The 17,992-nt window shown below is 39.0% G+C and overlaps 1 protein-coding gene and 2 long non-coding RNA genes across 10 annotated transcripts; 1 reads left to right on the top strand and 2 right to left on the bottom strand.

Annotated features, from left to right (window-relative positions):
* Nucleotides 1-861: 861 nt before the first annotated feature.
* LOC149987818 (uncharacterized) lies at nt 862-5,531 on the bottom strand. Of its 2 annotated transcripts, none has more exons than XR_016506277.1 (2): nt 4,746-5,531; nt 862-3,332 (listed from the first exon to the last, which is right to left on the bottom strand). It is a non-coding gene; the product is annotated as an uncharacterized LOC149987818 (long non-coding RNA). The 2 variants fall into 2 exon arrangements; XR_016506276.1 differs by lacking the exon at nt 4,746-5,531 and adding an exon at nt 4,178-4,698.
* Nucleotides 5,532-9,559: 4,028 nt separating this feature from the next.
* Nucleotides 9,560-10,644, bottom strand: LOC112291902 (uncharacterized). The gene is made up of 2 exons (XR_002972553.3): nt 10,179-10,644; nt 9,560-10,003 (listed from the first exon to the last, which is right to left on the bottom strand). It is a non-coding gene; the product is annotated as an uncharacterized LOC112291902 (long non-coding RNA).
* Nucleotides 10,645-10,846: 202 nt separating this feature from the next.
* LOC112291901 (uncharacterized) lies at nt 10,847-15,857 on the top strand. 7 transcript variants are annotated; one of them, XM_024539873.3, is made up of 9 exons: nt 10,849-11,024; nt 11,538-11,635; nt 11,811-11,861; nt 12,332-12,439; nt 12,630-12,762; nt 12,973-13,076; nt 13,230-13,401; nt 13,660-13,800; nt 14,022-15,857. In XM_024539873.3, exons 4-9 carry the CDS (start codon nt 12,396-12,398, stop codon nt 15,561-15,563), a joined length of 2,136 nt encoding a protein of 711 aa, XP_024395641.1. In that variant the 5' UTR covers nt 10,849-11,024; nt 11,538-11,635; nt 11,811-11,861; nt 12,332-12,395; the 3' UTR covers nt 15,564-15,857. The 7 variants fall into 7 exon arrangements, with proteins under 7 accessions (XP_024395640.1, XP_024395641.1, XP_024395646.1 ...); XM_090255731.1 differs by lacking the exon at nt 11,811-11,861 and having other exon boundaries at nt 10,887-11,024; XM_024539872.3 differs by lacking the exons at nt 11,538-11,635; nt 11,811-11,861 and having other exon boundaries at nt 10,847-11,024.
* The last annotated feature ends 2,135 nt before the right edge of the window (nt 15,858-17,992 follow it).

Genomic DNA, 17,992 nt, shown 5'->3' with positions numbered 1-17,992 from the left:
TTCCCTTATTCATTTATGTTCCCTTGTTACCATGTTTGACCAATGGATTCTTTGTCTCTTTGTCTTATATCTAAGCACTTTTATATAATAAATAGTAGAACATTAAATCGATGCACCAAAATCTTAAATTGATCAACTTGTTCCAAAGTTTATGGTGGAGAACGTCGCAAACTATTTTAATAGAAGTAACAATTATATTTTATTACAATGTTTTTTAATTATTTTAGAAGGTTGCTAATCTATTGACATGTTTTATGAGAATCTTGTCTTAGTTAATAATAAAAAATAATTAAATATAGAAGAAGTCAAAGAAGACTAACGCTAAGTTGAGGTATAATACAAATTCCACCAAAGTGTTTTTGGTGTGTTTTCCATTACGGGCCTTAAATCATGTGAGTTGATTAAAGATTTAGGTAGTCTAATTGATGTTTTCGTATCTATATATATATATATATATATATATAATAACTACAATAGTGCAAAAAAATGATATTAAAATTTGTGACAATAAGAGTTAATCTAAACAAGTTTTGATAATAATTTTTTTGTAAACATTATTTTTACATACAAAAAACCAAATTTAATTTATACTTTAAAATATTAATTTTATAAATATATGATATAAATAGAGAATTTATCTATTTTATATCATAATATTAAAAGCCTTAACTATCATATAACATTAATCTTTTTAATTAATTTATAAATTTTTATTATTTTTTGATTAGCAATAATTTATAATTAATCATTTTAAAAATAAAACATAGATTTCAAATTTGTTTATAGACCTAGGATCTATAGTTGGATTTCAATTCTTGATAATGATTATTTATTTATTTATTTATTTTACTTATGGCTTTCATAATGTTTATCATTATTTTTTTTTTAACACATATTTGTTTGTCTTATCTCATTTTTGAGTTCTTTTAGCCAACTATAATGGCAGAATTTATTTTAAATAAGTTTATAAAAAACTTATAAGCCTAAAGATGTTTGATTACTAATTGGTAATAAAAATGTTAAAGAATAGAAATAGATTAAGGTAAGAAATTGATGGAGTTAATTAATTTGATATTTTTAAGGTATAAATGTTACTATGGGTTTTTTTTTTTTTTTTTTTTTTTTTTTTTTTGTCTTTCTAAGCATACAATTATTTTTCTTTTCAATAATCTCAATTTCTAAGGTAGTTCAAATTACTTTTTTAAAATTCTTAGCCCTTTTGTTTAATATATCTCAAATGGTAAAAAGACATAGACAAACCTTCCATAAAGTAATTACAAAATTTATCTTTATTTAAGAAATTACTAACATATTAGATACATACTACTTAAAATTGCTTTACATATGAAATTACATCTTCAAAAAGTTTATATATTATATTTTTGAGAAATATTAAGAGCTTATTCTTATCTAATTGTAAGTCTAAATTGACAAAATAATATTCCTAGGAGTTGTTTCTAAGTGGTAAATGATTCATTTATATAATTCTTTTATCAAATACTCACCAATTCCATCAAAGTATATAAAAATCATATTAAATAATATTTGTAGTTTGTCACTTAATTAGTGATCTACACTTCTATTGTAATAGATGCTTGTAAATTGCCTTGATTTACTTGGTGGTAGATATGGATAAATAGCATTTAAACACTAAAACAATCCTAAATCAATAAGACTAAGATGGGTCAAAAATACTTAGCCTATGTAAGATATAGAAAATAAAATATAAGAATTTAAGGCAAATCAAAAATATCCAACTTATCTAAAAAAGCAACACCCAAATTAGATTAAATTTGAGTATAGCAATAAATGGCTGATATTAGTAAAGATTTAACGTTGCCACAATTAAATAGAAGTAGTTTGAGTTTACAACAAGATCTTATTAAAGTAGTCTTTTTTCTTTGTTATTGTTGTTGTTCTATTAGATCAATGTTCAATCTAGACTACTTGTATGATCTATGGTCTCTATGTTGTTTCATCCTAGTTTTGCCTTTTTTGTTTTTATAAGAATTAAATTGTATATAGTCAAACTTTCACTGCACAAATTTATTTTTTGTGTTCCTATCTTTGCTCAAGATTTTACATCTTTGTATTTAGCAATAATATTTTAATTTTTTCTATCTATATATATATTTCTTTTTTATTTTTCATTTTTTTTCTTCTAAGTGATATATAAAAATATTGTCTATGTAGCTTTTGTTTAAATTCATATTTCTTACAGTTAACTAACAAAATCAATGTTTTGATAGTGCCAAAGCTTATATTATGAAATACATAAAATAATCTACTACCAAATTTGATTTGCTGACAATCTAAGAGATAGCTAAAAGCTAATATATTAGTATAAAAAGAAAAATTAACAATCTTTAGAAGAATAAGCTACAAAAAAATTATAACTTGGAAAATTAGTTTTAAAAAAATTATTTTGCTAACATATTTTACCACTTTATTTTTAATAAAGAAAAAGAAAAAATTCGTCAATTTTTACAATAGAAAAAATCTTATAAATTTTACTCATTATGGTATAGTTTATAATATTTAATTATTTTAAATAGTCACTCTTGTATTTTAGATTTTTTTCATTAAATAGTCTATGAAAAGTAAGATTTAAAAATTACATTCATGATTACATTTAGTTACACAAACATGCATATGTATAGTTACACAAAAATTTTGTATACATAAAATGTATAGATACATATTTGTATATTCATTTACAGCACATAGACTATATACAAAAAAAACATATAGAAACATACACACACACACATATATATATATATATATATATATTCTTGATAGGCTAAGATCATTTGATGGTTTTATCATTCTCTAAAAAATCTAATAATAATAATTATTATAGAAAGTGAAATATTACAGTACCCCCATACAAGCTTGAAGAGCGGGCAGCGGGCACTCTCCCCAAACCCTCACTTGGATGGATGTAATTTCCTGACACAACATCCATCCACATCACTCCCTTCGCCCTGGTTTTGAATTTGGGAACCTCATCTGCTCCCATCTGTTCTCATCCGTTCACAACTCTACATCCTCGAGCACATGGGGAGGAGATATTTTTCCCATCTCTGCCCATCGAATAGCGGGGCCCTGCAACCCCCCGTCTATATCCCACAAGCCGGCACCCGGAAAAGGCTTCATCCAACGTAACATGCGCTCGCAAGCAGCAGCAGCCAAACCTCCACGAGATTGCCAAAAGCGACGACAAGAGGCTGCGGCTTCGAACAGGTCCACCGCACATCGGTGAATGATCACAACCACTCTCAGAAACCAACCTCCATCGTGAAGAGCGTGATCAGTTGTCATGGCCATGCCTACATCAACACCGCAAACTCAATCAGCAAGTCGGTAAGGTCTGTCCTTCTTCACAAGTAATCGAATGTAAATTCTATTGACTCACTGGTGACTCGTTCCAACACGTGTCCACCGATCCTGTTGAGTAATAGTTGTTTGTGGCTCAACCATTTCTGTCTACAAAACGATCGATCTCAAACGTGGTTGCTCTCTGGTCCCGCCACCAGGTCAGTTATTCGCTTGACCGGTGAAGGTCCTCACAGGCTTGTGCATCTGGCCTGCCTAGCAAGGGTAAGGTAAATAAAGGTTTTTTTTAGCTTCATTTGTTGAGTGATTCCTCAACGAAGTGAAGGTTACCCAGTTGCCTAGAACATGTGAACGAAGGCAGATTCTGTAAAATAAAGCTCACCACGATAAGCATCATGCAATGGAGCTAGGAAATGAAGAAAATATCATTCTATTGAAATTAGGGCTCTATTAAGTAACACATCCTAGAGACGCACCTGATACATGTCACTTATCAATAGACAGCTCTTAATGTGTGAAAGGTCTAAATCACCGTCGAATGACAGAATTAGTACACTCTCACGTTTCACTTCCATCCTATGAGGCTAGAACAGATAAGATGGTTTCGCAAGAGAGGTAGACGTATTCCACGTGAAACACAGTATCCAGCGGCATGAGAACTCATTGCCGTGCAGACAGTCATTGATCGTCAACTACAAACTCTGAAGCCAGCGGGAACACCCACGAACATCTCATAAATGGTCACCTAACATTTCACAAACCAACTGAACAGCTGTTAGCCCATGACGCAACCCTCTCCTCTTACTGACGATCAGAACATCGGCACCGTAGTGAGCACCTCGGAGACGAACACAGTTGCAAACGCAAACGCTCCAAGGCCCACTGTCGCGGCCGACAAAGCCAACGTTGCCTGTACTGCAGGCAATTGAGCCATTTATACTTGCTTGGAAGCATGCTAAGTAGGTTCTATATGATAGACTGAAAAAGTCTATAAGCTCACTGTAGCAGATAACCAAGCCAGCGTTAGCATGTCTTGCGTCGATCGAAGGATTTCTACATGCTTGGAAGTATGTTAAGTAGGTCGTATGGGATAGACTGAACTAGTCTTTAGGCTCACTGTTGCAAATAACCTAGCTAGCATTGGCACATCTTGCGTCTACCGACGAGGTTCTACTTACCTGAAAGCATGTAAAGTAGGCCCTAAGGGATAGACTGAACTAGTCTTTAGAGTCAATGGTGTTCACACAGTGAAGGTAAAGACTAGTTCACTGTCGCAGATCACCAGTGAACTAGTCTATGAAATAACTGTTGCAGATCACCAAGCTATCTTTTACACGTCTTGTGTCGATCGAAGAACTTCTAATTGCCCAAAATCATTTAAATTAGGTCCTGTAGGATAGACTGACCTGGTCTTTAGATTCACTGTCGCTGATCACCCAGGTAGCCGTTGCCATGTCTTGTACAGACCGAAGAGTTTGTACTTGCCTCGAAGTGAGCCAAATTTCCAACAGTGAGCCTAAATACCTGTAGAAATTTGGCACATATTGGGTCGACTGAAGAGGTTCTACTTGCATAGAAGCATTTTAAGTAGGTCCAATAGGATAGACTGAACAAGTTTCTAAGCTCATTGTCACAGCTCATGCGGGAGTTCCACAGTACCAGAACTAGCCTGACTAGTGTTCAGATTCTAAAAAAATGTAAAACACAACTCAATTTTATTTACGTTTGGAATTTACCAGCTGGTTCTCAGTTTGGTGGGAGCTGCCAATTCTCTTTAACCATGAACTGCCAGCATAAAACGCCACCTCTCAACTGAAGCAAATCTCAAATTCGGAGTAAATCTTAAATTTATGCGAGTAGAAACTAGAACCTGGTTTACTGTATGCTTGTCTACCCAACTCACAAAAATACTTTGGTTGGAGACCCTGGGGGCTCTCGCATCACCAACCCAACATTGGAAGGTCTGGCGTGCACCGACACGTTTCTACTTGCCTAGAAGCATGTAAAGGAGGTCCAATAGTATAGACTGAACTAGTGTCTATGCTCACTGTCGCAGAAAACAAAACCATTGGTAGCATGTCTTGCATCAACCATAGATTCTCTACTTGCCTGGAAGCATGCAAAGTAGGTTCCAGAGAATAAACTGAACATACTTAACAGCGAACAAATCATTTACTCCTGTCTGGTAGCAGCAGATTGAGTTGGTCCTTTTGGGTAGGCTAGACATATCTAGTAGCCAACGAGTACTTTTATGGCATCCTATTGGTCAGCTTTGCATGCTTGCACAAGTAATTACACAGTAGCCATTTAATTGTCGGACGAACAGGATAACAAGGGTCGTACTTTGGCTGACTCAGCAGTGTAAGAAATTAAATTACCATAAATTAACTTCAATCATACTCAGATCAAAGCCTGGAATCATTGAAATACAACAGCAATCAGAAACGTTCTAATAACCCATAGATGGATTCTTTTCATCTAGAAAATCCTGAAAGCACCCAATGCCTCAACTAATTCATCTGTCAACTAAGCCAAAAACATAACTGCTCAAACATGTAGTGGTCAATTACAACTTGAGATATACAATAAAATTTTGTTATGTAAACATGTAGTGGTCAATTACAACTTGAGATATACAATAAAATTTTGTTATATAAACATGTAGTGGTCAATTACAACTTGAGATATACAATAAAATTTTGTTATGTAAACATGTAGTGGTCAATTACAACTTGAGATATACAATAAAATTTTGTTATATAAACATGTAGTGGTCAATTACAACTTGAGATATACAATAAAATTTTGTTATATAAGCATGCTTGTTGCATTGATAGAACTTTTTACCTTATTTGCAGCCAAAGTGAGATGGTTGACGTTTCTGGCCTTTCTGCTCCAGCATTTCTCCTGCAAGGGAACAAAATGGAGGGCTCATGCGGCACTATACCTTCATCAGCTAACAGAAGATAGGAGAGCAGGTTGAGTCCTTGAACCGTGCCTAATAATATCACCGCCCACGCAGTTATCAAGCCCCCCAGCGGACCTATATTCCAGTTCCGAGCACTCTCCGCAAATGCTATGGCTCAACTGCCCACCCCCAACCTCCACCATCCTGTGAAATTACACGATGTGACGTGCGCGATGAAAACAAATAACCATGCTTATTAAGATACTTTCTCGAGCAGAGCTCAAAGATTAAATGCGTATTTAGTCCGTGATTTTACGATCTAGTGTACTTCAGTGGATGATATTCAAGAATGAGTGAATACTGATGGATGACTTGCTCCTACATCTTCCTTCTCCACACAGTCATCAAAGTCATTGGTTTATTTTGAGATTATTTTCTTTAGTTTCTAAGAATTGTTTGTGGTGTTTTCTTTTTGTACTTTACGTGATTTATAAAAAATTCTCCGTGCATGTAACTTATTTTCCATGTGACTATCTCTGTGTGCTTAGATTTAATCTTCCAATTGGTGAGACTTATAAGCATTGTGCAATATTGTGCAAAGACCGCTCTTAGGAACTACTGGCGTGGAGTCTTGAAAAGAACAGTGTTGACCGTCTATGTGTGTAGAAGTACAAGCCAATCGAGTGAACCAAACTACGTCACGTTTTTATTTTTATTTTTTAAAAAAATATTGCCGAAGACATCTTTTTGCACAATTTCTTCTTAACTGACAGACTCCAAATTGGGGGAAATAGTGTTGAAAAGTCATCCTAACAAAGTCGTTTCCAGGAAAGCTCACAAATCCCTTAGTGGTCAGTGGTATGTGCTCAGGCCGTCTCCGAAGATATAAACAGAGCGATAGAGCAAGATGGTTTCTTCTCGTCAACGCATGAAGAGCCAACCTGAATTACCCGAACCATATATTCTTGATCGGTGGGCTTGGCAAGAAATGCAGTCATTCCAACATTCAAGCTCTTTTGCATTTCGCTGGCCATCTCATTTATTGTCAGCGCCACAATACCAGTTCTGCGTAAAAAATGCTTTCTCAAACTCTCGAACTGCCTTCCAGGATTCGTAGCCATCCATCGAAGGCATTTGCAAGAGGGACAGAGTAAACGAGGAAAAATTTCCAGTCAGGTTAAATTACTCATTGTCATGTTATCTTCACCAATTCTGTTAATAGTGAAAGTTGGAGTGCTGTTACATGTATCGCGAGACAAACCCTAAGGAGACAAAGCTAGTGGCCACCCCTTGTCACTAAGGGCTAAAACCAGAGTATTTGATTATAGGAAGTCGCGGAAATTAGCCAAATCAATCGAACCCATTGACAACGCTTTGCTGCAAAGCAACAGCAACGGAGCAATTCAGAGACTCACAGAAAAACAAGAACAGCCACAGTACCTCGCAGCCACGATTGAAGGTGTGGTGAGGCGCGGCGGAGTCTAAACCTGTGGTTATACCTCGTTGTATTTAAAAAGCGGTTGTCATGAGCTTTATCACAATATGAAAAAGTCAACTCCACCCATGTCAATCGCTCACCATCATACATATACAACGCCCATTTGACATCGACAATTTTATTTGATATTTGTTTTTGATCGTGTACAGATGAAGGGCTTGACAGTCAATGCCACCAATGACAATAGCGACTCGGAATACACCTCGGTTTTTCTCGCGACCGTTTGTTGCTGCGAGGAAATTTGTAGATGCATCCTTCACTGTGATCAAAGCATTAACAAATTGCAGACTATCGCACCCTTTTTCAGCTTGTCTCGGTTAATCTTGTGGAAGGAGAAATTGAGACCGTATGAGCTAATCAGAAACCAGAGCAATGAAAATTCCAGCACACTCAGACAGTACATAGCGGCTCAGCCACATTGCTCATCCACTGCATCGTAATTGCTCTCGGAGGATTGACGACGAAGAATTCAACAATTCCATGGTAAGCTTAGGAGAGTATGATGCTACAGTAACGCCCACCCACTTCGGAAGCTAAGTAACCTAGAAAGCTCTCATTTCAACAATTCCGAATCCAGAAGTTGCTGCTTAACTGGACCAAAACGAGACCCTTCGCACATGACTTTCATTTCAGCATATCTGAGGTGCAAAGTAATCAATAACATTCCCCCTAATTCGAACATAGTCGATGACATAATCGCAATTCAATTTGAAAGTTTGTCAAGTATTCTAGGAACTACATTGAACTTCAGAAAGGGCGTGGTTTCAAAATTATGCATCACTTTCAGCAGAATAGAACTCAAATCGGTGATGGGAGTTGAAGAGCCAAACGAAGAGGGTGGCTGTAGGGCCACAAAGGATCTAGATACCAGATAGGATTGCTTGTAAGCATCGGGAGCACCGTAACTTTGGTCAATCAGAGTCTCGTTTTCTTACACATGATCATGTTCAAGTGTGTCAGAAAATGAATTATATCTGTTTGTTTCGAGGAAGCTGGACAATATGCTATGAATATCTACGACTAATAATTGCATCTGTACAGCCGTGATGACTGGCTCAGGAACAAGGTAGAGGTACAGTATTGCTAGATGCAGTACTACTAAGGTTTTTAGGATTTCGATTAACGTCTGCATCATCGCATGCTCCTCTCGATCCGATGATCAACAGTAAGGTGATGGGTGATGCAACCGTTCGGCAAAAGCAGATTTCGTAGTATAAAATCAAAGCGAACCCAGCAATTCATTACATAATTGTATCGTTGTCGGATATCGACGTCAGTTCTCCGTCGGATAAGCTTGAAGAAACCAGGGTCTTAAGATGAGACCAAGTTTAGAGGTTTAGAGATTCAAGTCCCGGTTAACAATTCCCACTAAAGAAACCATTAATCTAACATTTTCCGAGATTGTTCGGTACGCTTCAAGCACATCTCGTCAGGCAGACTGCAGATTCTTTGTATAGGAAAGTGCTTTCAGTTTGTATAATCGGTGCAAGTCGCGCAGGTTGGCCCTAAAATTATCCAGACAGGAAGTGTATCATGCCTTCAATTATTAACCACTGCAACGTCCAAAGTAGATTGATCCCATTCTTACTGGATAGTTTTACTAGAACCTGGTGGGCACAGGAACTTTTGTACATGAAACCTTCATGGACGATCTCAAAAAAATTCCTCAACCATCTATCGTCCAATTTCAACATTACCTGGCGAAAGATACTGTGTGACAAATATCATGCCCATGTTATGCGCATTTTGCGTTACCTCGTACAGACTCATATGTCTGCAATGGGCAATGACATACACCCAACACCATACCAATTAGGGCAACTCTTGATACCCGTTGTAACAGTAACTTGCAGTCAATACATTCGTCTCAATTTGCCATTATTAGCATCCTAATATCTAATTCAACGAAATCACATGAATCTCGCACATAGCTGGTTGTTCCCACTATAAAGCCAAAGCCGAAAACAAAGAGCGACCGTTAAGTAAAAGCTTGAGGACAAGAATCTGCAGTGATGTAGTATTTAACAAAATCTGTAAGATCTGCAATTGAATCAGAAGTTGCCGTCGAGTACAGAACCGAGCAAGAATACAGAGCGTTGTGCAAACAGCTTCCGGGACATCTGATGTTTCACCAGTGATTTACTGATCACTCAATATCATAGCTAAATGACTTTTATCGCATGATGAACAAACTGTTTTGGAACAAGTGCAATTGCAACTCCTGCCATCAATACATAGAATTCTCCGCATCTCGTCAACTGCTCCCCCACCCACCGACAGAAAAATAAAACAAACAAACAAACAAATAACTCAGAACAACGTCATTCGACTAAATTTCTCAAAAACGTCCGGAGTGAAGCAATCCATCTCATAGGACCATAGCGAACCGAGATTTCACGACTACCATCATATACAACAATTTTGATGTGTTACCTGCTCTCCAGCGCATGTACGGCTCTTGGAAGACAATCTGCGCCACGTATCGTCCTGAATCAGCAGAGTTCAACCGACATTAACCTTATTGCCGCTACGAATCAAGCTGAAGCAAGCACGGATGGCATGGACACAATCCCAAAGTCACGGAGGAGGGCGGGTAAGACAACAGAGAGCCCGCCATAGTTGCCATGACCGATAGCTGCAGTTCTGCCTCACGAATTCCCATCCGATCTTCCCACTCCATAGCAGTGGCGATGGAGCTTCATACTTACAGCTCCCCGCTGCAATGTGCTTGAGCAGCAACCTGACTCTCCCGTTCAAAAAACAACGCATAGTCCCGCCAAGATTGCAAACAACAAACCTGCGAAAAGGCGCAGTTGGCGGGGGACGTGGATAATCTAAAATAAGTAATTAATTCAGTTGATTGATCCTAAAATTCTGAAAACGATCCCTTCATAAGCGAATCTTCAGAAACGTATTATGTCTCAGAAATTCTGTGGATTCTTGTACCCGATCCAAACTTTCTCCAACATTCGTTAAAGTTCCGGCACGTACTCATGCTTCCAACGGCTCGAGAACACAGGGAACTGTGGTAGGAACGTGATTGGGAACTTCGTCTCTCTCTCACTGGGCAACCCTACTTGCAAGCTCCCGTATTCTCTCGCGATGATCTATCGTCGCAGAGCTTCGGCGTTGTTGATTCTGGTCTGATTATTTCTCGATGTGGAGTGTGAGCTGCTGGTTCCGAGGAGACTTTGATTGATTGGATCTTTTGCGTGGACTGGTATTCTCTGAGGCGCGAGAAGGAAGTGCGGAAACCGTTTTGAAAAAGAAGCTTGTGAGGTTTGTCAATCTGTGGCGTGGTGTCGAAATTTTTCCGGCCGTATAGAGTCCTCATTGTCGAGGGTGGTCAATGTGTCCTTCACGTCTCATTTATCACGGTTATTTGGAATTTGATTTCGTGGTTATAGATGTGTGTTCCGTTGCAAATGTTAGAACTTGCGTTTGCAGTAGATGAATGGATAGGTTCTCGTTTGCATTTCAAGTAAATGTTGATTTTTATGGAATTAAAAGTTTCTCTTTCAGTTTTGTCAAAGTGTTTATTTGTTTTTCTAGTACAGATCATCCAGTTGAGGGGTCAGGTTTAGCTGTAGTATTTCAGTACCTGGGACTGGAATTTCCGACGTTGTGTTTGAGAATTAGGCAGAAACGTTTTTTTGCATAGAAAATCCTTGGATCTCTGGAGTGCATTTCACTCGCCAGCTTGCCGGGGATTGGTCGAAGAGGTTATTATGGTGGATGCTCTTTATCTGATCGTGCTTACCAAAATGATGATATCTTGAATTGCTTTCATAGGATCAAGAATTTGCAGCCACACGATTTTCTGTGATGTAAACGCTCGTATTCCAGATTCTCCATCGGTCTAGAAGAGGAGAGGGCGCACTACATTTCAAGTAACAGCATTAGCTTTGCAAATTAGACTTACCTCTGCACGGCCATCTCCCATGTGTTACACCTTATACAGTTAATGCAGAGAAGGCATTGCATGGATCAAGTCTTTAACTTTTTGATTCGAACAGTGCAGTAGTTGCCTCCTGTACAAACTCACCTACGTGCATTATTTTGCAGCATTAATATCTCTAGATTCATACTTGAATTCGCGACTACTGCGTCATTTAAGTAGGTTACCTTACTTCAATAGCATTTCGTGCTGCTTTCACGTTCCACGATGAAGATGAAACCTAAGGTCGAATAGATTATGATAATAGTCAAAACGATGACAATTGCTTGGCTGATTGGAGCTGCTGTTTGTCTGAATTACGCTTCTGCAAATTTCTGATAAAGATTTTTTGAATTATGAGGATAGGCAGAAGTTAGAGATACTGTTTTTATTCTTGTTGAGTTTGATATTCTTTCAAGTGCAAATTTATTACGTGACAAATTTCTCTTTTCTTTGCACCATTGAGGGTCATTTTTGAGAATATCGACAAATTTAATGTGTAAAGTGTTGAGATCTTTTGATGAAAGGCATTTTAACACTACCAACGACTATGAGTCAATGTCTTATATTTTCGGATGGCTTCCAGCACCATGGGCTTTGGTGCAGTGGTTACAGTCTAAGCTTATTTTGGTTTTACATGAAATCTCAGGTAAGCTTACGAAGACGTGGAGTTTCGTTTTCAAGCAGAAGCTGCGCGAACCACCACCGTCACCATGTGGGATTCTATGCTTGGGAAGGGCTTCAAAACCCAGAAATGGTGAGTATGACAACCGGTGCCCAAGATGTGGAATTCTGATTGATCTGATCAATTAATCATGGTGAAGCTGGTAATACTCACATAGGCTTGTCCGTTGTGACCTCCCATCGTTTACTTCGCATTTGATATCATGCCTTTGATGATTTAAATTTGATTAATAACCATCTTCCTATCATTTCTGACTTTGCAGTAAGACATTGCTGAAGCTGGCAATGGCACGCATTAAGTTATTACGAAATAAGAGAGACCTTCAGGTCAAGCAGATGCGTAAAGAGATTGCTCAGCTACTCACCAGTGGACAAGAGCCCAGTGCAAGGATACGCGTGCGTGTCTCTCCTTCACCTATTCCTTTCATTCCAAGGTTTAAAACTGCCGTCCTAACTGAGTTTTCCGCGAGCTCCAGTCAGGCATTAGCATATTCACCTTCATGTCCTGGATGAGAACAGACCGATGATTCAATTGTTTCTGAAGTGTCTTTATTCACATATTTCATTCTCGCACCTGTTTCATCCAAATGAAACTCTTAACACCAGGTTGAGCACATTATTCGAGAGCAAAATATTTTGGCAGCATATGACATACTTGAACTATTCTCCGAACTTGTGGCTGTCCGACTTCCTATAATAGAGGCTCAAAAGTAAGCTATCTTGTTCTAATAGAGTCGTCTTCTCCCCTGTTTCTCTAACTCACAGTTATACTCATTGTAATACTTCGGTTGTATCACCACTTTGAAAATTGTTACGAATGCCAATTTTGTTAGTGGATAATGAGTGCCATGTTGAATGTGCAGAAATTGTCCCTTGGATTTGAAGGAGGCCATCTCAAGTTTGATATTTGCGTCTCCACGCTGTTCTGATTTGCCTGAACTTCTACAAATCCGCCAACTTTTCGCTGCTAAATATGGGAAAGAGTTCGCCGCAGCTGCAGCAGAGCTCCGTCCCGACTGTGGTGTCAATCGTCGGGTAGGTATCTTCTTGGAATTCAGTTTTTATATTGTCTTCAATGCATTCGACTGTACCTTAGTTGAAGTTGAGATATCTACGAAAAAAGTTTCTTTCACTGCACAATGATTTCTCCAGGTGGATCATTGCACAAAAACTTGGACACGGATGAAAAATTGAAGTTGTTAGCACTAACGTATCAATTTTGAACTCTAATTTTGTTTACGGTGATGCTTGATATTTATATTTGGATGTTATCTTGTGTGGTGTCAATTGCAGATAATAGAAAAGCTTTCGGTACGTGCGCCTTCTGGAGAGGTGAAACTGAAGTTGCTGAAAGAGATTGCTGCTGAGCATAGTGTTAGCTGGGATTCTGCAGATACTGAAGCAGAACTCACAAAATCTCACGAAGATTTGCTCGTAAGTCTTCGGACTCATTGTTTGATCCTGTTCCCAACACTTTCACTCTCCTCACACTGTTTATATTGTGTTGTAGGACCCGTTACGATTAACAAATAATACTAGCAGAATATCAATGTGATTTTTCTTGCCCACTTTTTCAATTTCTTTTGCGTGGATTTTGTTAAATGATGTTATCATTTGCTTTTTCTTGCTTTTCTGAATTTATTTTCTGTGTACAGGATGGACCTAATCATTTCCTTGGAGCAAATGAGAAGCCCCCTCCCCAATTAGCCCGTTCACAATCCAGTGGGACCTATGATGCTGCTAGGGACGTTCCCACCAGAACTTTGTCGCGAATGTCATCGGACTTGTCTGGACTATCTTCATCTGGATCTTTACATGAGGACGAGAGAGAGCCCCAAATCCCGTTTAAGAACATCCCTCCACCTACAAAGTACGAGCCTCCGTCACCTACAAAGTATGTGCCTCCTTCACCTACAAAGTATGTGCCTCCTTCACCGACAGTTACTCCTATTCGAAAGGTGGACACAGTTGATCAGGTGTCACATGTCCCACACCAAGCGACTTCTTCGGATTTGAGATCTGATGCCAAGTCAAGCACTTCTGTGTCGACGAGAAAGGAACACCAAGGTAATTACTTCGATGTGGCTTCCGCTGCAAAAGCCGCTGCTGACTCAGCTAACCGTGCAGTAGCAGCTGCGCGAGCTGCAGCTGAGCTGGCTCGAAAGCAAAGCGGTGATTTTGGCACCAGGGTGCCTGACAAGCTTGGAAGACAGAATTCAATTCCTCCAGTTGAGGACGAGGAAAGCGCTACAGATTTGGACAGTGATGGTGATGATGATGACGACGATCACGGCAATCTTCGATTGAAAGTAAATTCCATTCAGAGCAGACTTGGTCAAGGGAGGAGCCCAGCACCAGCAAGATTTAGTGATAGTGATAGCGATACTGCTGAGTATGACGTACCTCGTGGCAGGGGGGCTGGTGGGAAGAAACCTAGGTCCAATGCCTTATATGAGCGCACTGATCCGTCTGAGTTATTTGAAGATCAGAGGCCCCCGTTGAAGGCAACCAAACTAGATTTTCAAACAGAAGATACTTCAAGCAGGCCGGCATTTGATGACGACGACAGTGGTGGTGAAAACTCAATCACCGCAAGGGCTGCAACGCAAGAAAGTGAGAGCCGAACCTATGGTGGCAGTAGCACATTTAGGAGTAAATCAGGCAGCTTCAATTGGAAATCTGGAAAGGAATCCGACAGACACACCTTTGATGTTGACAGTGGCAAAACTTCACTCCACTACAGTGTGATGGACACTGGTAATCGTAACCATTACGACGATCCTGATTTATCAAGAGTGGAAGGAAACCATTCATCATATGACCAACCTTTTGCTGGTAGGCTAAACAGTTCCAGATTTGATGCCAAGGGCCGTGAAGGCTCTCCATTATTTGACGAAGAAGGATCGATTGGTAGATCCCGTGAGCCTTCGCGTCTTGGGAGTTTTCAACGGTCTGCACGCTTTGACTACGAAGATGAGGACAATCCTTCGCGCTTCTCCAGTACACAAAAGTATGGCTCGAATGATTACTCTTTCACGCCTAAAACAGATTGTAGCTATCCGCCAAGCACAAACCCGCCAGGGTCGGACTTTTCAACCACTGTAAGGGTTTTCGACATTGATCCCTCTCCAAGGGTAATTGAGGATGATGATTTGGAAGCACGGTTTGAGGCTCTAAAGCTGCCATTTCGGCGGTAGCTGTGAAGGTATTCAACATTCTGTTAGGAAATTTTCGTGTGACCTATGATACGGTCCCTACTTTGTTTGGAGGTTGTCAATATATTAGTTGGTTCCGAATACAGTAGTAATTCATCATATACTCTTCAGAAGAGTTTGTGAACTTCCAGGCTTTGTATTTATGGTGTCCTGGGAGCTTTTAATCTCAAATTTTCTTTTCAATTAGCTTATGTACATGAACTGGAAGAATTCAGGTATTCTTGATTCTTTATTACCCAACCAAATCCTTAACAATAGTTGCCCACTGGATCCCTATATCTCTGCATTCATATCACACATATGAATTCTTGCACGGCAATGGGGCTGGACCATCACCTGGTTCATCATGGGCAGGTTAGTGAAGAATACTTGGGAGTCTTGCACAGGTAAAGGACTTCAATGCCACGTTTTGAAAATCTGAGGTGTTTGACGTGGATGATACAATTTTGCAGTAGCAACCTAAAATTGATGCATTGTTAACCCCAGTGATTACACAGTGCTTACCAAGTATAAATTGGGTTTGTCAGCACACCAACCTTGAAGTCGCACCCTAATCTGGATCTGTAATCGTGCAAGAGACAGGGTACTGCAGGAATGGAACAGAATTGGAAATTGTGTGCGTAACCTGTCTAATTTCGGTACCATACGGTGTACTCCAGATACAAGTACTGCTTCACATCATCTCAATCGACACAAGTAGAGTACCTGATTCCATCATCAGACTTTGAAGGGTGGCAGATTCCCACATAGTATACAGATTATACAACATGACTGATGTAACTCTGAACCTGACAATGTGACCCATGTTCCACGTCAACGATCATACCCTCAGTTCAGAGCAAAGGCTTTTTTTTCTTTTTTTTCTTTCCGTAAGGATTTTGTGAGTGAAATAAAATTTAATTTTATGACCGTAAATGTTAAAAAATAGATTCAAGCTAGCATTAAAATCCAGCAAACCTTTTTGACATAAAATGGCTACCCACATTAAGAATCCAAAAAAAAAAAATCAAAAAACATGTATGTTAATTTTTAACCAGGAGCTGTGCAGCGTAAGGAATTCTTAAAACATTGGCAACTATAGAGGCCCATGCAAGATTTTCATACTGCAAGGCAAATACACATCAACAGCAAAAGATAAGCGAAGAGGAAAAGAGAGTGAAACTAAACAAGTATTCAAGCAGTAGCTTGTACCAATAATACATAGAAAATAACGCTCAATAAAACAAAAACGTGAAATGGAATGCACACAAAGCACAAAAAGCACAAAACAAAATACCGTCGAACTTTTTCTTTTTCGAAACGTAAAGTAAAAGTTGAAAAGGTGGATCATGCTATTTGTAACCCCATGTTAGGAATGTTCTAGTGAAAATTGTATCCATTCTCATCACATTCACCCACATAATGCAGTTCTATAATGCAATTTTTGGGGAGAGCGCCAAGAATATTAACAAAAAAAGAGAAATATATAAAAGGAGTATCGTCCAGGTTGGCCTTGGCTGGGAAGGGGCTGGCAATAGCCCAACTAATACCCCCCCCCAAATAGCAGATGTGGAGGCATTGTACGCGGCGCTGTGGCCCTCTTGTGGACGGAAATAGGGTGCGCTTCCAACGGAGACCTGGTCGATGGGCCAACGGAGCTCTTCCCATGACTCCGCTCACGCGGCCTCCGGGTCTGTTCGTTTGTCCCCAGGCAGCAGCAACTTTGCCCTTCCTCGTGAAACTTTTTATTTAAAGTCGACCCTCAGACTGAATAAAAGTTGCTTTGAATAACGAAAGGCGCAATGTGCCACCATTAGTGCCAGCGAGTCTTTGCCACGTGGACTTAACAATTCAGAGAATACAAATTATTCCCAGTGTCGGCACTTGGACAATAATTGTACGAATGCCGTGGATGATATTCCTATGATGAGGTATTCATATTGTTCTTCATTCGTTCGTCTTTTGGAGGTGTGTCCCCTCTCGTGCCAATTCCATCCCGGAATCGTTCAGTGGTTGTTGACGTCACCTCCACGGAAGTGGGTACTGTTTGGTGGTAGGACATGGGCATGATCCTCGACACCGTGCAACACTATCATCCAATCCCTCACCTCACGTGGACTATGCTTCAGCCACGCTTGAGCTGCCATGTGTCCGTAATAATAATTGAACCTCACCTTTGTTTTAGTCTTACACTGTGTAAAATTACAATAAAAATTCAAAATGGTATTTTTTATTATTATATGAATTATTGATTTGGAGTTTAGAAATATATATCGTTCTAAAATTTTAAATAACAATGGAATTTTATGCATGAATTTGGTTCTAAATAGTGTCAGGAAGTATATATATTCACGTTGAAGTCAACGTAGGAAGAAATAGTGCATGAAGAATTGGTATTTTTTAATTCGTCAAACAAAAAAGGATCAAAATTC

Source organism: Physcomitrium patens, chromosome 14, assembly GCF_059467195.1.
Source record: "Physcomitrium patens ecotype Gransden chromosome 14, ASM5946719v1, whole genome shotgun sequence".
Lineage (NCBI taxonomy): Eukaryota > Viridiplantae > Streptophyta > Bryopsida > Funariales > Funariaceae > Physcomitrium > Physcomitrium patens.
Note: the sequence above shows the minus strand (reverse complement) of the source record. Positions and strands in the feature narration are given on the sequence as shown.